The following is a 22,731-nucleotide window of genomic DNA, read 5'->3' on the forward strand; positions in this document are numbered from 1 at the left end:
ACAGGAAAATGCACCTGGTATGTAGTTAGAAACATGCATACTTTTGCAATTTACTGAATCCATCCATCCACTGATGACCTGTGAGATAAGAACTTAGATTTTATAGCAAAAGTTTATTTTTTTTTATCCACCCTCTCATTACATAATATTAATAAACATTGCTTTTTTTTTTAACATTTTACAATGAAACAAAGGTGTCCTGAGAGCAGCCTGCATAAACTTGTTTAAAAACATGAATTTTTAAAATGGAAACACATGATGTTGGCTTGATTTGAGCAGCAACACGTCCTCTTAAACCTGAGACAAAAATCACTGGATGTTTGAAAAAGTCACATAATTAACACAGAAATAAGTTAAGCTTTGACATGCTACCTATAAAAACACGACTTGAGGATTCTTTGTTCTGATGGGAAAGCTGAAGCAGAGTACCAATGACAGACCACCATTTGTCCAACTCCACTCTGTAAACACTTGGGTTTCCCCCGTTGGCTGCCTTCTCTCCGAGTACTCGGCGTACGCCAGCAGTTAAAGAAACGGTACACATAACGAGCTGGTAAATAAACTCCTCCCTACTGATAATGGTTTTTGGATTAAAGTTATCTGAATGTGTGCGTATAGTTGTATTCCAGATGTTGAAAAGGAGAGGGAAAAAAAGTTGATACAAAATTGCAGGGGCATCTACATGTTCAGATGTTGAGGAATTTACAATATTAAAAATACCTTAAACAGTTCTTCCTCTAACGTTTAAATCCACAAATGAGTTAGTTTAAGCCATTCTTCAAGCTTTCCATTATAAAAATGTAGGACTAAATTCAATAAGAATAGTGTGGATCTGGATCAAAGTATTTTCTAAGTCTTGAAAAGGAAACAGACTGTTAAAAAAATCTTCGTATTTTAAGACTGTATTACCTTCCCTGCTGCCTACATGATGCTGTCTGAATTTACCAAGTAAGTCACCCCAATCGGACCACTTTATGCTGTTTCTTATATAATTATGTCCATCCATGCATCTCGAGTTTCCAAGCTTAAATTCTCTCCCCTGTAAAGATAACCTACTACAACCGATGTAGTTGCATTTATAAAATGTGACAAAAAATTAGCTGCGAAATCTTAAAAACAACCAGTTAAAAGCAGGTAACTGCGGTGGGATTTCTATGGTTGTGTTATTAGGAAATAGGGAGTGATGTGCGAACTGCTAGTTGAGAAAACAGACAGATAAAAAGGTAAGAACTACTGGAACATGCAGCTTGTTGTTGGAGCTGCCAAGTGAGGAGTGATCAGTCATAGGTGGGTGGAGTTTAACAAAAGGCGGACTGTCTATAATGCAGTTTGTGAAATCTAATAACGGTCGACTTTGGTTTGGCACTACAGACGAAGGCAACATCGTCTCCACTTGGTTCAGATAGAGAACAATAACAAGACAGGTGTGTTTGTTATGTTTTAAATACTGAAATATACTTAGAAATGTGCCTTCTCTACTAGTACAGTGCAACATATGCCAAATGCTTCCCTTAAAACAAACATGATGTGGTGCTTTGAACGTTGCATTTCCAAGACTCTCCAATAATTGCTGTCTGGCTGTAGAGCCTCAAGCCGTGGGTTTCTGGCTGCCCTTTCACAATTAAATCCTGTGCTGAGTTTGTGAGATTTTTACCGACTTCAGAAGCAGAAATGACATCTCTGAAAATATCACATCCTCTTCATCCGGCTGGGGATGTAACACTCCACAGCTATGTTTAGCTGGAACTGTCTGTCTTCAAGCTTCACAGGTGGCCTGTGTGCAAAAAGGTGCTGCCTGCTTCCTCTTCACCATGCTTCTGGCAGACGCTAAAGTTCATCCCGCCGGTTCTCTGATGCAGGAAAGAAATGCCGAAAATGAGCACTTAATACGAGAGAGAGAGAAAAAAAAAAGAATCTAGATATGGAAAAGGTTAAGTCGTGCCGAGGAATAACAGACAAAGGCTGCAGTTTGATTAATACAACAGGAAAGCGTTGTGGAAGGACGTCTTTTCCCTCCTCCTTTACCTTTCTTATGTAGTGAGGGGGCTGGAGTCTGTTCCTGGACTCGTCTCAGCATTTCTTTTATCTCCTTGTCATAATCTACCCACTCAGGCACGATCCTCGCTGCAGCCATCAGCTTGGGCTCTTTGGTTTTAGGATTATTGCACTGCACCAGAAAAACAGACCAACACATCGCTCACACATCACCAGTGACACTTTGTCCGTTCCCCAGTTCCCAGGGCAGTCTGCGACAGGCATTTGCACCTAATTTGATTTCCAATTTGGTTAAAAGGACATTACGCCCGGTCTTGTGTCTGAGTTACCAAGTGGTGACCTACACCGCAGTGAGACAATGCTTCCTATTTCAGTCCGCTGGAGCACATCCAGTAATTCTCCAAATTAGTTTAGGACACTGCAGGATTGCCTGGTTGCCTGCTAAATGCCAAGTGCCTTGTGGACATTAGTGGATGGGAATACACTCAAACATTATAGTGCCTCAGCAGATGCAATGGACTGCAACATGAAAGGTAAAAAGGACTTTGTAGAAAAAAGAAAAAAAAAACAGACTAAATCTGATAAAAGAAATAGAAAATCCAGAGTTAACTTTAAGAATGTACCTGTTTATTGCATGAATGAACATCTATATAAATATGTGTATTTGTTAAATTAGTACACTGATAATTTACAATAGATGTAAAAAGTCAAATTGTATCACAATGCATTGGTTAAGGTTATACATGAATTGCATCTTTTTATGCAGGTACAAACCATTAAAGTCTGCATGTTTACTGGATGTTGTGTGAACTCAGACAATTGGGAACCCAAAGCATTTCTCATGTCTTTGTTGCTTTTGTATTCAAGTTCTATGTTATTGCTTGAAAAACTGCAAGTAAAATAATTCCTTACTATTCTTTTTTTTTGTTTTTTTGTCTATAACAGTAAAATAAGTGGAGTTTCTTCATGTCTCATCCTCTCAAATTAAATCAGATTTAGGGCAATGAATATCTTATTTTATTAGTTGTTGTTTTTTAATAACACCCTACATTTGAATGGATTATCAGTAACTTCTAAGGAGGAACAACTTAGTGAATGATCCTTTTAACTAATTATTTCAATATTGACCAAAATTATCATGCTTTTTATGTTTTATATTGTCAGCCTGCCTTAGGTAAAGGTCAGCAATAGATATCAACATGATACGTTTAGCAACAAAAAGTTAAAGACCAGAGAGATTAATACACTTTAAATGTTACCAGGACTCACCAGGTCGATAGTCTTAGCTGTAACCTTAGAGGCATCATCACACCACGTCTCGCACCACAGCCACTCCTGAGGAAGAGACTTAATGGCCACCTGATGAATCATGTTATTAGGAAGGTCCTAAAAAAATAACAATGTAAATGATTAAAGCGTTTATAAATACAAATTCTTATGAATAACCAGTTAGTGTCTATTGAATCTCATGGATGGGTTTATGCACCTGGTCCAGGTTTGACAGACTGTTTGGGTCCTGGCTTAAAGCTTGGTACTGACCCCTCAGTCTGTCTCCGGCTGCAATCTTACGGAACTTCTTTAAATCCACCACATAGAGCGCGCTGGGAGAAACGGCAAAGGAAAAAGATAAGACAGGGTCACGTCTCTGCATTTTACTGTTCTATCAAATAAATTATAATATATGCTCAATCGAGGCTGTTATCTCTCCACAAAAAAATGTGTCTTCTTTTGGTTTTGATGTAATAATGTAATCTTAAATGTCGCATTTTCATCAGCTGTAAGCAGAAAATCATCATAATTAGACAAAAAGGCTTGAAAACATCAATCTTTGTGTAACGACCTATGCGTTTCACATGGTGACATGACTATGCCTCAACTTTGTTTAGGACATTGTTTCATACAAAACTAACACTGCACATTACATTGAGCACATAATTCCCACAGTGTAACATCTTGGTGGCAGCATCATGCTGAGGGAATGCTTTACTTTAGCAGGGTTTAGGGAAACGCAAACAACTCCGTGTTAGAACACAAATACAAAACAAAAACCAACTCAAAAGCACTAAACACCCAAAGCAAATTACTGATTGTATTTTTATAGAACTGGTAAAAAAAAACAACCACATTTTAATGAAAAAAAACAATAAAACAAAACAGAAGATGACAATTAGATGTATAGTCTGTATATTCATATATATATATATATATATATATATATATAATTTTTTTCTTTTTTTACTTTGATCTCAGACTTTCTTTTTAAATGTTTTCTTTTGCAATCAAGAAATGTGTGCATTTTCAGATCAGCCAATATGAATTAGTTTTAATTGATCAAACACATTAATTATTAATGCAGACATGGCATAAAGATACGCTGCCTTAAATTTTCTGTGTGCCCTGAACACATCCAAAAACTATAAGCCAAATCTGGGGTGGGACGATGGAACCATGCAGACAGCATGCTACATGCTAACCCGCTGAAGTCCTGCAGCTTGATTCTTCTTTGTCACTTATTTGGCCTCGGAAAATGTTTGTCAATTCGCCCAAGTTTTTCAGCCCCACTCATCTCTCTCCTTTTTTTTTGGCATGCTGGCTAATTTAACTTGCTTCTCTTTATGCCTTTCAAATAACAAGGGGCCACTCGTACTTCCCCTTAGTATGCAAGATATCAGACTGACCCAGTCTAACGTTTTATGGCGCACCTGCGGCTGCAAGGGCGGCAGCACTGCTATGCCTTATGGGGCAAAAACATATTCAGACCACCAGCCAGTTCAGCCCGATACAGACCGTCAGGAAGTTTGGTAAAACCTCCCGAGCCTCCTGATGGCCAATTTACTCCTGAATATACCCAAGTATGTTGTTGTAACATAAAATGTTAATAACACATTTCAAGACATGTTGGAGATGCCAGTCCCAGCATCTACCACTATTCTAAATGAGCTTGGCAGATTCTCAGCTTGAGAAATATGCAATAATCCAAATTATTGCTCTGTTTATCAGTACAGCAATAAATTAAGTTGTACAGTTATGATGCCATAAACAAAATGAAGCCCTGACTGTAGAACCAGTTTACATTAAAGCGACGATGCAGAAAATTTACAAACATTTTTTCCCCCCCTTTATTTCCCTTTAACATTGGTAACTCTAGTTTCTTTAAACAAGTGTCAGGAGATAGACCAGCCTTATACAAATAATCAAAAATAATTGCCTAGGAAAAATATTTGCAATTCGACCGCCTCAATAGTGTAAATACATATTTTAAAGGATTAAATTAATATTTTAAAAGCACAAACGTGCAGCCACTACATGTCGCCTCGTGTCTTAATAACGTCCTGCTTTCTCTGAAAATGTAATTTGTACTTTGCACAGATCTTCATTTCGGCAGCATCTAGCTGAGAGAGGTAGCTGCACATGTGTGAAGTTTGTCTCAAAGGAGACATCAGACTCCTCTTTTTTATGGGTACCGAGGCTGTGGAGAGCAAACAGCATAAACACTGCAGGCTGATAACCGCTATCCTGGTACCGATTATCTCTGATTGGAGTTCTTGGTTTTGTCACACCAGCCAACAGATAAAAAAAAAAAAAGAAGAAAAAAACCTGAGTGTTTTGTACTCTCTCTCTCTCGTCTGCAATTGTGTGCACGACACATGCAGCTCAGGATTAAGAGATTTTGTCTGAAAGATGCAGAGAAATGATTGTTTTTTTTTTCTGCTGCCATCAGCCTGTGGTGAAGCAGAGAGTTAATTTGTCTCAGTTCATCCACTGTCTGCCAGCTGATTTCGCTTCAATGTGACACAGAAAGACGGCAAAAGAATCACACTGTGTCAAGGGTATCTAATACAGATTATGATTGATGAGTTCAAATATTAATCATACATTTCTTTCCTCAATATTTAATTTATTGTGAATTTTCTCCCATTCACACATCAGCAAAGTCATACATAAAGAATTAAGCAAACACATATATCCTCACAGATAATTGAATTTTGCACCTTGACCACAAGCTCTTGAGATAATCCTAGTAAAATCTACAAATATTTAGCAAAACCTTCCAAAAACTACTTTTTTTTGCCTCTTTTATCTATTACAAAACCAGTTTTGATGTGTGTTTGAGATCCCTGTCCTATGTGATCCTATAGGACAGGGATGATCAGGAGCAGTCCAGGAATCAGCTTGACATGAAGCGGAAACTGTTGCTGCAGCAGCATCACTGTTCACAACAAAACAAGCTATGCTAATCTATAAGACAAACAGAGGGATGGCTGATTGATAAAGAAGACCCTGCTCCGTGAACACGATAGTGAAGCAACTAAAATTTGCATTTGCTCAGATGCTCAGATTAACAAGGCTAAGTCAGTCCGTCCATCAATGCGTCTCCTTGCAGGGGGCTGGTGCCAATCTCCAGCAGTCTTTGTCCAAGAGGCAGAGTACACCCAGGCAAGTCGCTAGTTCCAAGTCAAAATCCTTCTCAAGAAAAGGACTGACTTGGAACTATACCAAGACGCATTAAGGATTAAGGTATTTGTTCACAGAAGTAAAGATAATGCATTCTAATCTCTGAATCCTGCCAAAACTGTCATGTATCATGGTGGCACAATTGTGCTCTTGGGGTAATTTGCTGTCAGGAGTATTGGAGAACTAACTGAACAAAATGTAGTAAAAAACAAGAACTTCTAAGTTCACCTCAAATCATCAGTCACTGGGTTGAAACGGTGTTCCCACTGGACAATGTTCTTTAACACACATCCACAGCAAAACGGGAAAAAAAGGTGGTAAGGAGCTTTTACAAACCCAATATGAAAAAAGTGTGTCAATATTTGACCCTGTGTGAACTGCTTTACAGTGTGAAGTAGAGAAAATGACTTTATATTCAAACTACAATCAAGCAGCTAAAACATCAGATGCCCAGGAGAGCTACTGCAGTCCATTTACCAGGTGTCATTTACCTGATGTGATATTTCCTCTGTCCAAGATGTGAGGCCCAGTACCCGCTCTTCCAAAAGCGATACCCCTCCATTTCTCTGCGACTGTCACAAAACGGTGTGTAGCCATAGGGAGCTCCCTGTAAATCCAGGTCCCTCAACTCTTTTAAATCAGCCCGAACAATCTGTGTGTATGCGTGTGTGTGTGTGTGTGTGTATTGATGAGACAGAGAGAGAGAGAGAAAGAGAGAGAGATAGAGAGAGAAAAAAAGCAAAAACTCCGGTAAGTACAGAAAAGACTGATGACACTTGAGAGAGTTTCAAAATCTCATCAAATCTTCACACCGGCAGCGAGACTCATACGAAACGAGTGGGGCTTTAAATCACACAGTGCCGTGAAACTCTTTCAAAAGTCCATACCTGGTCGGCGTCTACAAAAATGATCTTGTCCACAGCTAAAGGGAACAGAACATCCAGGAAGAGGATCTTGTATCCCCAGATAATCCGCTGTTTCTCCGTCTGCTGGTGGAGCCAGCGGGGCCACTTGTACTGCACCAACTCATACTGAAAGCCATACGACTTGGCCATGTGAGAAATGGTCTCCTACCAAAGACCAAAAGGATATAGGAGAGGTTAAAAGATTTCTCTACATGGCGTATTTTCTATTTAGAACATATCAGACTTTCTACACATTTTCTTGTTTGGAATTCCATTGTTTTTCAGCTTGACAACTTTTGTTACAGGGTCTGAATGAAAAAAACATTTCCTAGTTGGGTTTTTATCATTTATGTGCTTCAAAAACCATTAAGAAGCACAATCCTGAATTTGGCATTATATTATATCGGTAAAGGGAAATTTATTTGTTTTAACTTGTAACTATTTTTCGAGTACAGAGTTGATTGAGGAATAAACTGATCTATTGATTAGTTCAGCCTTAATATGTTTCTGAATATTGTAGCTTTGCTTTGGTATATCGATGATAAAAATTGCAATTTAAAAAGAACCTAAACATAGAGTTTTTTTATTCCTCAATATATTTTCTTAAAAATTTTGAATTTGTTTTCCATTTAGTCAATAAAATAATTGGAAGCCAAAGCTTTTTTCTACATACCATTTTCCACGGTGTAATTTCTCGATGTTTTCATCGGTACAAAACCTTTATGTTGCCGGGTTTTATTATTGATGTGTTTTCAAAATCAGCTAAATATCTGAATGCGAATCACCAATCAGAGCCAGTCAACTAACAATTGGCTAATTCCGAACTCTGACTTCTTTGTAAACTTCTTTATGCTGTTCTTCAGATAATGAAATAAGTAATAAAGTCTGAAAATGCTAGCACTTGTCCACATTCTTTTTTTGAAAATATTTTTTTCCACACTTTAAAAATATGAAAAACACTTCTTTTCTGGACATTTCTCCATATATGACAATGACGTCGCAAAAAAAAACAAACTAATACCTTGAAAGAAGGTGAGAGGTAGTTTTTAAGGAACCAGAACTTGACGGGTGTGTTTGTATGCCGAAGAACAGACAACATCATTATTCTGAAAGAGAGGTGGTATATGACAAGATTAACTTTCAGACAAAATGTAATTCACAGTGCAGAGCTTGAAAGGGAAGAAACTGACCTCAGAAATCGCTCGTACAGATGACCGGAGGCCACAGAAAACACGTTAAGAATATCTTCCTTTTTCTTCTCTCCCTCGTCCCTCTTTGAGGCACCACCTGTAATGCTGCAGATGAAACCAGAATACGTGAGTCGGCGGCGATATGATTCATGACGACTTTTCATATGGAGGCAACAAATCAAAACTTCTGCTGTAGCAACCATGCTTTCATGAAGCCAGGGGAAATTATTGTTATAAAAGGCAGAAGAAACAATTTCAAAACAATTTTAAAACAAATCATGCAGCACTGAGCAGCTGATGTGTTTTCTTAAAATAAAATAAAAATAATGAGGGTGGAAGTGGTGTGGAAGTCAACAAATCTGACATGATTTGAGACATTTCAACTCCCGCTGATACTCATCTAGAAGGCTGAAATTAGTTGTCGAAGCAGCTTCTGAAAGCACACATATACTCCTATGTTCATATCTTCTTAGAAAATGGAAAAAGAAGAACATGCATGCAATGAGTGAACAAAAAAATATTGGTATGGGGGTTTACAGAGCCAAATTTGTTAAACACCTCTTTGTGCCATAGGAGCTTCTGCTTGTCTCTGCCACAGCAGGAAAAATGCATTATCTTCTATTCTAGTTAATTAGATTAGGACCATCAGTGCCTCTCGAGCCTTATACATGCAGTTCTCGCTTTACCATAGTGTACCAACATTATACTTATGGTTATCAATTCAAGACTACTTTCTGCTGAGGAGAGACTGATCCTTTGTGACATACAGAGTTGTGAGTAAATTTAGAGCAATCTACTTTTAATGTATTTTCATTTGTTTAAAGTTTTGGGAGTCTTTATATTTTTAAGGAAAAACATGTATGGACAAGTTCGGAACACAATTAAACGTCTTACAGAAACACCTCCATCAGAAATAAGTTGAAGTATTGATATTTTTGCTTAGTAATCTGGGACTACCTTTTGTCATTTGGCAAATATAAATCTATTAATCAGACGAGAGGTTCCTAAAAGCTCCCTCCTAGAGTCACTATTTCAGATTATAGAGCATTACATCTCTTATTACATCTATACTGATGACATGCAACTTTATTGAAATAAAAACTTAAGTGAATGATTCTGGTTCCAAAAATGCAAGGTTAGAAATAAGCACTTCACTTGATCACATAAGATCAAAGTCACAGAGCATACACCTATGGGGCCTAAACTGCAACATCTACAAAGTTAATTAGTAGATCACTCAACTACCAGCTTAGAAACATGCCTTTAGAGTTACATGTCAAATTAGGACTGGAAAAAGTGCTACTTGACTTTATATTCAGTAAGTTGTATTATTGTTATTGGCATACAAGAAAAAAATAATAATTTAGCTGCAGGTCTTCTGAAATCCTGCTTCCAGAGTCCTGACCAATACTAAGAAAATTAAATATATCAGACCAGGTTTTAAATTTTTGCACTGGCTCCTGAGCTCTGAACTAAACAATGTGAAAACGTGAGATATTCAGAAACTGCTTAGTCCTTTAAATTCACTAAATAAAACAATAGTGTTTCCCATACAGGCCGGAGATTAATTCACCAGTTAATTTTGAACATATTTTAGCTATCTGTTTGTTAGACATTAGAAATGTATACTGCTCAAAAAGATAAAGGGAACATTTCACTTTAATTTTGTGTGTGGCTCCAAATCCAGGCCTCCATTGATTAATAAATTTGATTTCCATTGATGATTTTTGTGTGATTTTGTTGTCAGCACATTCAACTTTGTACAGAACAAAGTATTCAATGAGAATATTTCATTCATTCAGATCTAGGATGTGTTATTTGAGTGTTCCCTTTATTTTTTTGAGCAGTGTATATCTTATTTCTAAATGATGCTCCCTTTTTTTCTACAATTTAATTAGTGTCTTTCAAACAATTTCCCTAATGTTTGTTTTGTTATTTTCCTGTAAAACTCTTTGTAACACTCCCTGGATGAATGTTTCTATAATTAACTTGATCTGCCTAGTAAATTTCTGGAAGACTGTATTATAGAGGAATTTTGGTCCACTCTTCTTTACAACATCCCTTCAGTTGAATGAGGTTTGCAGACATTTCTTCATGCACAATTCTCTTAAGGCCCCACCACAGCATTTCACCGAAGGTAAGGTCAATACTATAACTGGACTATTGCAGGATTTCAGTTATTCTGTTGTAGACTGGCTGCTGTGGTGTTGATGTCTTTATTTTGACCAAGTATTTAGAAATGGGCCCTTGTTTGACTCTAGGATGCTTTGGTGTGTGAAACGGTACATGCTCTACTTAATGGCTGCAAGGTGGTCAAGGACTTAACAACCTTATTTCTTATACGGTTGTGGTGACATGGTGATTTAGGTTACGGTTAGATATCTGAAGTCATTTCTCATCTCCCTAAAGGACATTGTTGTAAAAGTCTTGTGGCATTGCAAACCTAAATTGTGCTAATATATACTTTTAAGAGTGAACAGTTTCTTTTGAAAATCATTAAAATATGTCACACCAATGCAGTTCTTTTTTTATTTGTAAAAAAATATAAGATTCTTACTAGGGGTTCAGACGGACCTCAGGTTTTGTTTGAAAAAATAGTTCTTTAAACCATTTATAATGTCTTCCTTTGGCATTGTGTTAGCATACATCAATCCATCTAGTGGGTGAAAAACCCAGCTGTTTTATGAGGTCTTTGCACCGGCAGGTGATTAGTTGAGTACTTTAATTAGCAGTGCATGGCTGCTACTTACCCTCTTGAATCCTAAAGAAGCAGCAAGGATGTACTTTGTTTCAAGAATTGTCAATACATTCAATGAGACCTTATTTTTCTGTGTCTGTATATTTCACCTAAGCTGATTATAAACTCAAGTGTAAAGTGACATTTTCTTTTCAATACACTTGGAATTGATTATATCAGGGCTGATGTAAAAACAAAGTTTTACCGGGAGATCTGACAAGTCATTGACTTTTAAACACATTTAAAAAGTCTGACTGCTCAAGGAAATTATTTCAATTAAATGTGATGCAGTGCCTTTGGGACAATTTTATTGAATCATTTTGGCTGAATTAGACTGATAATCTGATGCAGAACAGATAATGAAGTGATTAAAAAAAGGAAAAGGATCTAAATTGCACGGATTTCTTTAAAGAACTGACGGAAGTGTGCGTGAGTCCAGCACAGTTAATTGCATAGCTGATGTATCAGCAAATTTTATAATGGATTGTTAAAGTCGTTTATCGGGCAAAAATTTGCTGCTTGCAGTTTTTCAAATGTGAAGATAGACCGGAACAGAACAATTTTACAAAGTAATATCGATGTGAACTCAATAGTTAAATGCATAAAAAAGAGATTAAAAGGGATGCCTCGGAGCATTATCTTAAACTGACTTGCACAGAACAACTAAGCATTTCAACAGGACACGGGAAGAAAAAAAACATTGACCATCTTGTGGCCGATGATAGCCACACGGTGAGTCTATAGATCACTTTTAAGTTGGAAAATAGACTAAAACGTGTTGTGTGAGATAACAGCAGTCTGAAGTAAAATCTAGAGGACACTTTCAAACTAGTGAACACATTAACGTGTCCTTAAAGAGCAACGGCTCATGATTCAAGGCACATTTAGCGGACAGAAATCAGGACTTGTGCTGGAGGCTAGATGTGTCTGCAGTCAGGCCGAGTGTCCTTGTCTGTAACAGACTGCTGATGAGGGAAGGGGTGTCTCTCCCACACTCAATCACAACCACGGCTTCAGCCCCGAGGCTCCAAGAAGACACCAGGGAAAGTGTAGGGAGGGGTGGGAGAACAGTGTCCTCTAAAACCGGCTTCCTGACACCAACGTTATGCAAGTTATTTCTACCTAAACTCTGCAGTGGTTTAGAATCATGAACAACTTGTATACATTTCCTAATATAATGAGAATTTTTACTTCCATTATTCTTCAAAGTTTGCTTCTCTACAGAGTCACACTTGGCCTCTCTTCAGCTGAACAGTTGGCTAAGCCACCACACATCAGTGGAGTCTCACGATGTCAATGGCCTAAGACGAATAAGCCAGCCATTATGAAGGGACTTCAGCCCAACAATGGGGTCCCACAGATAAGCAGATTTAGAGGGTCAGGTGAGAGCTGTTTGGCTGAATCACCCGAGATAATCTGGACCACAGAGCTCTGGCTAAATCCACAACTGTGGTCAACACCAGCTGGGCACAACATCCCTTTCTCCAACACTACAAACAAGCAGCAAAATCTATCCACAATATTTATTCAAATATTTACTCTGAAATGACAAAGTACCGATACCAGCTACAATTTTCTTAAATTATAAGAAATGTGCTACAAAATCAATTCAAAGTGTTTGCTTATATTCAGCATAGATTAAATTAATGGTTAAATAATACTTCAAGTGCCTTCCAAAACTAGTCATACCCCAGAAATTGTTTATATTTTGCCAAGTTAAAAACTTCAGTGCATTTTATCTGACTTTAAACAGACCATAGAGCTGCACAATATGTTGAATCACAGTCGTCATCACAATGTCAATGAGTGCAATACTGGGAATGCAAAGGACTGTTGGGTGCAATATTTGGTCAGATACTATATTTCAAAGGTTACATTTATGGCTGATCAGTTGGACAGACTCCTTTTACACTTTAAGTTTATTAATGGCTGTGATGGTGAAACACAAGGAGAGTGATGGAGACCTTGAGTTATGGTACAGAAGGACGAGAGTCAGAAAAATGTGGGTTAATAGTGAAGACATGATCTTAGCCATTTTAAGATAATACAAAAAGTAGCAGCTACATAAAACTGAAATTGAATGAAGAGGAAACACGGTTTAAATTTTTTTACTAAGAAAACGTCTGACAAGTTTGATGTGCATTTGTATTCAGCCTGTTTTACTCAGTAAAATCCAGTGTGACCAATTTGCTTCAGAATTTACCTTAATGTAAATTAATCTCAGTATAAATACAGGTTTAATGTATTTTTATGAAGGTTTGTTACAGTATATTAGTCAACAAACAGCTTCACGTAGATCAAGGAACACAGCAGACCTGTTCGAGATTAAAATATGGAGTTTAAAGCAAAGTGAAGATTTAAAATAACCTCACAAGCTCACTGACCACCATTCAATCCATCATTTGAAAATGGAGTACAGCAGATGTACAATCCTAACAATGTTTAGTAGAGTGGCACATAAAAATGAAAGCAACACATAAACTTGACATGTTAATGAATTTAACAAAGGTTTATGTGTGAAAGGGGTTCCAGCAAGACTGCCTACCTTTTCTCAAAAGTGCTCCAAACACTTCACACAGCAAGCATTAAATAAAGAGACGGGATCACACGGTTAGGAAATGCTGGGAAATCACGCAAATGCACACACATACCTACAGAAGCACATATTTTTTGCAAGACTAGATCTTACAGCATAATATTGCAGTCTTGATCCAGGGAAAGGGTAAGATCTCCTGAAACCGTGTTGTATAATTGACAAATGAAAGCTACATGAGCAAAACTATCAAAGAACTCAGTTTTTATTTTAACTGCCTGAAAGCCGGACAGAAAGTTTAAAACTAACTAGAGTTTCTCAAATTAAAGATGACTTTGAACATACCTTACTATGGAGTCCCATATGCCTTTGCTTTCACTAGTTTCACTCAAAAGGTCTTCATTAATCATCTCTGCTTTTTTTTGCACCTGCAAGTAAACACATAACTATTAAGCTTCCACAGGCTTTATCAAGCACTGGCTAAAAGTTTTCCGACACTCACGATTTGTGAGCGACAGGAACATTACAGAAAGAAGAGGAGTAGAGAAGCTAAATATAGCACATGTCTAAGAACCTTTCTCACCCTGACTTTGATGATCTTACTGTGGAAGCTGTTTAGCACAACTATTACATCCTCAGCATCAGGTGGGGAATCAGTTCCATCATGCCTGGAAAGAAAGAAAGAAAGAAAGAAAGAAAGAAAGAAAGAAAGAAAGAAAGAAAGAAAGAAAGAAAGAAAGAAAGAAAGAAAGAAAGAAAGAAAGAAAGAAAGAACGAAAGAAAAATAAATAAATAAATAAATAAATAAATAACCACTTGTGTTGGTCCTACAAATCACATAAAAACTCGTAAGTTTGTCGCTGCAAAATAACATCTGGAAAATTTCAACGGGTGTGGACAACGTAAACTGCAAGGCACTGAATATTGTGATCAGAAAACCACTTGCTGTTTTACTTTCAGTTACTATTTCAGTCAAATGAAAGAGGTGTTTTCCAAACAGAGACCATTACATTATGTCAATTTCCATGCTTTAGCCATGGCAACACAGGCAGAAACAAAGCAACACTATAGGCTCTTACAACAAGGGAAAGTACAGTCGTTAATGGACAGAGTCCTAACAGACACGCGCACTTAAAGCGGATACTGGGACAGCTGCCAGGGTCAAAAACCAGACCATATTCATTACCCTCCATTCTCATTAAGAATCACCTCGCCATTACTTTGCCCATCACTACTTCCCAGCCGTGCTGTATATACTGGTAGATTTAATGAGAAAGTCTGTACTGTATTGATTGTGTTACGCAGCCTTTCACTGTAATTGTTTTAGGACTTATTTGCCTAGTAGACAATGTATTTTGGCAGACCGAATCAGCAAGGTTTAATGGTGAACCACTGTAGAACAAACCAGAGGTTGAGATGAGCAATTTACCATGATGCACCGCCAGCCATTACAACTCCAAATGCTTACTAAAGGCAAAAAATCTAACCTTATCACTATGATAAATGCCCCCTCCACAGTGGACCTAAGGAAAATCCCTCTCCCACATGCTCAAGCGCTGCTTGTGTTTTCCCTCTTCTGTTGTCACCAGTGCAAATCAGCCTTCAGGGCTACTGTTAGAAAGCACCAGAGATCAATCTGTATCCCTGCAATGAGAGGGGGAGAGTTGGTCATCTCATTCATCGCTGTCAAAGCGAGGCGGGGCAGCAACACGGGCTGGAGGAGGAAAATGCACACTCTGGGACTTGGGAACACAGACGCTCCCAATAGGCTCTGATCGGCCACCTAACCAGAGCAGAGTGCCGCTAACCACAAGAATAATGACCCTGCCAAGGTGAAAAATGACATCACCTCTTAGCTTCACCTGGAGGATTGGGGGATAAATCTTGGTTGTCTGATATGATTCCAGAGGAACCGAGGGCTGTATATGCCCTAAATCTTAGGTGAAGTTAGCCAAAGAGGATGATATCGGTGATTGTGAAGACAAACAGCCAGTGCCCCCTCACACATAGCACAGGTCAGAAGTTTACATACTTTCACCATGGGCATCAACATCATTAACCTTCTGCTTTTACTGATGCATTAAAATATTCTACTTTCAGGGAGGATTAAATACATGACGACTTCAATTAGGGCTGCAAAATTTGGAGAAAATGTTAAATTATGATACTACTGCTGAAAATGATATCAGTTACAAATATGTCACAAACACCCTCCATGGGTTTTATAATCTCAGGCACTAAGGGAAGGCGCCAATTACAGGAAGTTAAGAGTGCATGGATATGTTATAGATATGTACAAAATTTCAAACATATGCATTTCCTCTGATCCAAATATTGTTAGAATTACACATACGTTGGGGACCACATTCATGATCATTAACAGCTTTGAAGGTCTGTAACATAAAAAATCTCTACATTTTTATCATCACTTGTTTTTTAGTAAGATGTGAATGTTTGGGGATAACCTTCCCTACTGATATAGTTGGGGGTTTTTTAACATGAAAAGTTAAAAAATGTTTAACTTTTCATGTTAAAAAGTTAACATAAAAAAACTTTCATGTTAAAAACACATATGTCAAAAAAAAAAACCCACACATAAAGGCTGCTTGTGGGATATATAAAGCAGCAGTGTATATTTTAACCTGTGTTGATTAGAAAAAAAAAATCTGCCTTAAATTCAGACATTGTGCTTTCAAAAATTATTTGAATATTGTATCATCAAAGTCTTGAAAAAACAAATTTAATGCATTGTCAGAAGAACAATGACATTTACACAAGTAAGTGAACATTTTCAGAAAAGCCACCAACTGACTTATTCCTTCATTTTATTTAAAACAAATGGTTCAGATTCATTAAATAAACCCAAGAACAGAACAGATTCTATCATTCTGTCTTGGAAACTTGCTCGGTTGCATCCTCACAAAAACAGATTCCACAGTCAGAGGAGGAAGGCACGAAGGTGACCATCTGCATCATCTCTCCAGTCTGTCTTCTCTTTAATAGCAGCCCTTTCCACCTACCCGTCTCTCCCTGCCTCTATGCTGAGCAGCACTCCCCGCACTCATCAAAACCTTGCGTTGCTACAGTGTCAGCAGCTCACCATGTTTCCATAGAGATGGGTTTCAGTAGGAAAGAAGAGACAGCTGAAAACCAGCCTTGAATCTCAGCTATGAAAACACCTGCTGTACAGCCATTACTGCCTAATTTTGTGTTTGTAAACAATGACTAGCATACTCACGTGACAATCTGATAGATGTCCTCTGATCTCCCTTTTCGTAATCTTAGGATCCAGGCTCCTGGGTTGGCCTTCAGCTGGAAATACCCCTGCAAAGTTTTCTTCACTTTAGTCAAAGTCTCATTCCAAATTGTACAGCCAGAATCATATTTGATCTTCTCCAACACAGTGCAAGAAACCTGGCAAGGATGCTGACCAGATTAGCCATGACAATGGTGTCATGCATGAGCGGGTCCTGACTCATGCCCAGGGTGAACTGTAGTCCGCGAGGCGGCTGGCCAGTTGACAGGTCAAAGCAGTGGCCTTCCAGTAAGAGGTGCTCCAGTTCAAATTCTGCTGCTACAACCCCATTAACCTGTGAAGGACTATAAATTACAAAGCAAGAAACCCCTGGGAGGAGAATAAAAGCACTCTGGCTCTACCCACACATGCAGAAATTAGTGGGTAGCAATGACTAAGCACCTCTCTACCTCCTGCAAGTGGATGTTGTCCAGGTCGTGGAGGCTCTGCTCTGCCTGCACCATCCAGCTCTCCGGTGTGATCATGTTGAGGGTAAGAAGGGGGGATTCTGGGAGCTCCGTGAAGCGGGCAACCGGCCCTGGAGACGCCGTGTCGTTGGCCAAGAACGCCACGTCAGGCTCCAAAACAAATCTGTAAAAACTGTGAGGAAAACCAAACATAGCAAGCAAATCATGAGATAATGTAAAGCTTTAAACTGTTGAATCATTGACTTTCCACACTGAAGACTTTCCACACCAAAACTACACTCTAACGCAAGATATAAGATTATAACATGTTACAGTCATCAGGACAGTAGAGATGGGACCAGCTGTAGCAGCTCTGTCTGTATCATTTGCTTAAAGGTGAGAGATCTAATGCTTTGGCAACTTGTGCTGTTCACCCAACAACAAACGTGAACAAGAAAAGTTTATGTAAAAGCAACTGCAGGTTTATGTGTAGGGATGGAAAAGAGTTAACCTAAACAACTCACAGCTTTAACTGCAACAAACTGTGGGACTCAACGGAAGCTATACATTATAGCAAAAAGTTTCATTTGACTTCCCAATCATGTATTACTTCTTTTGACCCATCATATAAAACCTGGATAAAATATATTGAAGCAGTTGGTTCAGTGGGTATATGTTTTCAAGGCAGCGTAGCTGAAAAAAATGATTACTAATCCTAACTAGTTTATACCTTAAAGCTTCTATTGCCTAGCAGGTGCATAAACATGTTCCATATTCAAATGGTTGCTTTTCACCTTACTCGTAGATTTGTTTACTTCTCCAGAGTGAGATGAGTGTGACAACTGCAGCACCAAAGAGTGGTGAGGGAACACTTATGGTTAGAAAAGCTTTTATCCAGCTCACCACAGGAAACCTACAGCCTTCATTTCATTGGTTGTGATTTGTGACTAGATATCAACAAAACTTTACTTCTTTTTAGAGCAGTCAAGATAATTAAGCAACTGAAACAGAAACAGAATTCATGCACTCCTACTGGCAGCAGAATCACCACAGGTGGACTTTAACGGCACCATGCTTGTGGCTATAAAAACAAAATGAAGCAGTAAAGTAGTAACAAGCCCCTGTTAAAAAAAATAAAACTCCTAGCTAAATGAAAATAAATGGAAAAAAAGGTCACAATGGAAGAAAAAAGAAAAGGATCTTCGATCCTCCTGTAAGCTTAACCATTATTGTAATTTGTAATCTGGCAGTGAGGCCAAAACTAGCAGCCAGTTTCAAAGAATTTCAGAACACTGTGATTTTGTAGAAATGCAGCATTTACACAACAGCTCAACTGGAGACATCCAGCTTATTTATCCCACACGAATGTATCAAGTTGCAATCTATGTCAATTACAGCCATTTCTCGCTCAAGGGGACAGGAAGTTTATGGAGGAGGGATGGTGGAGACGTGAATGATTTGTGGTCGAAGACTTGTTTCCATCAATAAGGCTTCAGCAAGGAAATTCAGTTATATCCCCAGAGATGTCTGTGGACTAACTCTGCAAATGACTCAACCTATTACACAATAAAAATAAATAAATAAACCATATAATAGCCACATTCACCCATGGGCCCAAATATTGATGGGGAGAAAAATAAAATCTATGTATCATTTTCTGTTTTCATTTGACTATCATTTTAACTCTCTCCCCTACACGGTCTGAACTGCAACAGTGAATGTTTGAAATTTGCTCAGAGATGCACGTGGGGGCCCAAAGCAATAAGGCGACGTTATTAAGCAGATTGCATCTGTGTAGCACTCTCTTACAAAGGGATCAAGTGCAGCTGAAATGCTAAGACTGCAGCAACAAGAGGATACACAAACAAGCCAAACAGGAAATTTTAATTACTGCTGGAGCTGGAGCTTACCTCTTGAGGGGCAACTCGGACAACTTGGCCCTGCAATTCATAAACACCTGCAGTTTCACATTGACCACTTGACTAAGCACCTGCAGCATTCAAACAGAAACAGAGGCCCAGTCAGAAATAAGGAGAAAGGAAATCATGTGTGCAGCGGGGAGATTAAAAATAGAACGGTGAGCTAGACCAATGGAAATAGTCTTTATATATGGTTCCACAAAGCTCAACATTAAAAAAAAATATTTACACATGTTAGTTTACTGAGCGAGTTTGATTCCTCAAAAATGAACCAGATATTTGATATAAGTTTTAAACTGAATAAATGAACAAGTTTATCTAAAATTGCTTGTAATATCAGATGTTCAACCAGTCAAATCAAATATCCAATATCAGCGTAGGTTAGCAAACATTCTTCAGCTTGAACGGTATACATAATAATTTTCACAACATTTCTGTTAAAACTGTCCAAATGATTATAGCTCACAGCAGCTGTAATCATTTTCCTGTTCAAAATATGGAAAACAGATTAAAAAAAAAAAAAAAAAAAAAGCAGGGAGCAAATTTAGACAGTGCAGAAAAGTTGCTCGAAAAGTAGGCATCCCCCAAAGAAAAGCTCTGGCTCATAAAACCAAAAAGGAAATTATAAAATGTCTAATTGTGAGAGATCAGACTTGTTCAGGTGTTGAAGAGAAACTACAACAGTACCAGGCGTTGTGCTGAACTCTACATGCTGCTTTACTCGGCCCGCCTGTTGCTTTCTAGCTGACTGAAAGAAAGGGAGCAAAACTGGAGAGTGTCTTACGATCAGGAGCGAGGAGATCTTTTGTGCTTCTCTAGTGAGGGGATCAACGATGGCCACAACATCGTAGAACACCTCATTTTCACGTGGCGAGAGCTGGAGCACACTGAGGGGGGAATTTCGACATTCTGATTTTCACTGTGGGATGTTCTCGAAAAAGTAAGAATGATAAATAGTAAGCAAATAAAGCATACCTTTGGGTGTCTTTAAAACTGACATCTCTTCTGACCTCTCCTTTAGGGACTGCAGAAAGCAGCGCATCAACTTTCATGACCAGGTCACTCGCTCTAAGGGAGAAGAGGTCCATTATTTATAAAGTGTATGAATTGAGAGAGGTAGATCTCTGAGAATAAAAAAATAAATAAAAGACCATAAAAATAAAAGAGGTAGGTGGTGGTGAACAAATGTCCATTAAAGACATCGGTGAGGAAGACAAAGTTACATTCTGATTTAGATGGCAAGACTGAAATGACTACAAACATACTGCTTTGGTTTCATCCCCATCTGTTTTACTTTGGCTTTGACTTTCTCTGCTGAACCACTCAGTGTAATCCTCTCAAGCAAGTGGAAATCCTCCATAGTGAATTCCTCCTGCTCTTCAAACGGACCGAGGATCTGACATGGAGAAAATAATGTAGTCAGAACACGACTTTTCCAATTCTTATCTCAGTGTGTATCACTTAAACCTTGCCCTGGGGATGTCAGATGTAGTGTAACTGTGACTGTTATATCCACTTAAAGCTATGTTACACAGTAATTCTCTCTGCTTTTACTGTTTCCTAGTCTGTGAGACCAGCCCTCCCACTGCTGTGGACAAACATGAGATAATATTAATTATTAGAGCCACTTTCTCAGAGGCTGGCCTCCTCTTGCCTTGCTACCATCGTTGTCTGTCACCCCTGAGACATCAGTCTTTGTACGCAAACACGCAGAATACACTAAAGACCATCTGGGACCTTTAAGAAACAGACGTCCTGCCAAATGAAGACAACGAAAACCTTGAAGCAAAAATTATTTATTGGCAGAAAAACTGACATTGTAATTTGGTAAATAGTAGAGAGAAACATTTATCCTGTGCTTTATTCAGAATAACATGCTGTTTTAAACTCATACAAACAGAATAAAAGTAAACAGGTAAACAGATATGAAACATAAATTTCTGAGACACATTCAGGACTGTTCATAACACAATGGTGCTAAAGCACCATTTTTTATTTTTTTCTTGTGAAAGCCAACCTTCACTGAGGACATAGTGTGGCTACAGAGTTCGATTCTGTTTCTGTTATGATTCTGTCTGGTAGATTTGTTTTGCAGAGTTTTGTTCATTTGCTTTTGTACTTAATAAATATAAAAAATGTTATCAAATATTATACAAAAGTGAGATTTCCTGCTTTCACAAGAGAGCAAATACATTAAATTAGGCAACTATAAGGCTTTTCATGAAATCCATAGATGCAAAAGGATTTATTAACATACAAAGCATTCACATTTACAAGGATGAGCTAAAATATGAGGCTATAGATGATAACAAATTAGGAGCAGCTTGGGAACCACAAGAGTCGAACTTCCCATCACTACAGAGGATTCTCTCACTGCAACAGCAAAACTATGAAGCGCCATCAACCGCACTGAGTATGAGCAGAGGATGACAGGAGGGGGGAGAGACAGAGTGCGAGGCGAGTGACGCATGAACGAAGTGCAAACATCATCCCGCTGTCTCTCATTTTTATCCTTTCCACCCCGACTCTTTGCGGCCGCGTTTAAACACAGGTGTCTGCCAATTGAGATCGAAGCACCGATCGGGCCGCTGGGAGGTGGGCAGGGGGGCGCAACGGGGGGACGCTGGGGGGGAGGGGGATTCACTTTTTCGAAGCAAATTTGTTGCGTTTGTATTGATTAGTCAACATCTACTAATTAAAAAACTTCACACGTATTTATTAAAATAAGTGGTTATTATGATTATTTCTAATGATTTTTCACAAGCCAGATTTATGGCGCTCACCTGACCACTTGGTGCACTACATGGGGTGTGGGCGGAGTCACTGTGCTGACTGCAGCAATCAATTGTTCTACAACGTGATTGTAGGGGTGCACTGATTGCAGTTTTATGGCCAATCACCAATCTTTAAAATGCCTGACATGCCAGATTTATTTTGTGCCAAGTATAGAGAAAAATTGCTAAATTGGCAACAATGGGGAGACTGTTGTTAGACGAGACATGCTGGACAGGTCTGTCAGTCAGTACTCTCTCACTGCAGGGCAAACGGGGACAGTGGCTGATTTTTCTTGCGAAGGAAGATAAGATCGGTGGATAAGATTTGGCCGACCGCTGATCGCACAAAGTTAAGGAAATCGGAGCCAAAATATCTGTGCACCCCTAAAGGACAGCCATCAAAAAATTATTTAAGTGATTTTTACATAAAAATCTGAATGTTTCACAGATTGACTCGTAGAAGGGCTGCCCATTCGATCAGATGAAGCATATACATTTTTAAAATGTAGAGATTTGATTAA

At 38.4% G+C, this 22,731-nt stretch overlaps 1 protein-coding gene across 2 annotated transcripts in view; it reads right to left on the bottom strand.

Annotated features, from left to right (window-relative positions):
• Window positions 1-93: 93 nt before the first annotated feature.
• uggt2 (UDP-glucose glycoprotein glucosyltransferase 2) overlaps window positions 94-22,731 on the bottom strand; it is a 41,853-nt gene continuing 19,215 nt past the window's right edge. The window contains exons 24-40 of one of the 2 annotated variants that reach the window (XM_088016558.1): window positions 20,702-20,832; window positions 20,412-20,504; window positions 20,221-20,323; window positions 19,428-19,507; window positions 17,521-17,710; window positions 17,247-17,405; window positions 17,054-17,139; window positions 14,399-14,483; window positions 14,161-14,243; window positions 8,546-8,650; window positions 8,377-8,461; window positions 7,338-7,520; window positions 6,942-7,102; window positions 3,482-3,596; window positions 3,265-3,381; window positions 2,026-2,167; window positions 94-1,850 (exon numbers count right to left, since the gene is read on the bottom strand). In XM_088016558.1, the coding sequence (XP_087872684.1) occupies window positions 1,828-1,850; window positions 2,026-2,167; window positions 3,265-3,381; window positions 3,482-3,596; window positions 6,942-7,102; window positions 7,338-7,520; window positions 8,377-8,461; window positions 8,546-8,650; window positions 14,161-14,243; window positions 14,399-14,483; window positions 17,054-17,139; window positions 17,247-17,405; window positions 17,521-17,710; window positions 19,428-19,507; window positions 20,221-20,323; window positions 20,412-20,504; window positions 20,702-20,832 (1,941 nt within the window). In that variant the 3' untranslated portion in view covers window positions 94-1,827. Of the gene's footprint in view, window positions 2,168-3,264; window positions 3,382-3,481; window positions 3,597-6,941; window positions 7,103-7,337; window positions 7,521-8,376; window positions 8,462-8,545; window positions 8,651-14,160; window positions 14,244-14,398; window positions 14,484-17,053; window positions 17,140-17,246; window positions 17,406-17,520; window positions 17,711-19,427; window positions 19,508-20,220; window positions 20,324-20,411; window positions 20,505-20,701; window positions 20,833-22,731 lie in introns of both variants that reach the window. The other variant, XM_088016555.1, reaches the window with a different exon arrangement.

This window comes from Poecilia mexicana, unplaced genomic scaffold (genome assembly GCF_051168715.1).
Source record: "Poecilia mexicana isolate PSO_F unplaced genomic scaffold, ASM5116871v1 scaffold_2, whole genome shotgun sequence".
Classification (NCBI taxonomy): domain Eukaryota; kingdom Metazoa; phylum Chordata; class Actinopteri; order Cyprinodontiformes; family Poeciliidae; genus Poecilia; species Poecilia mexicana.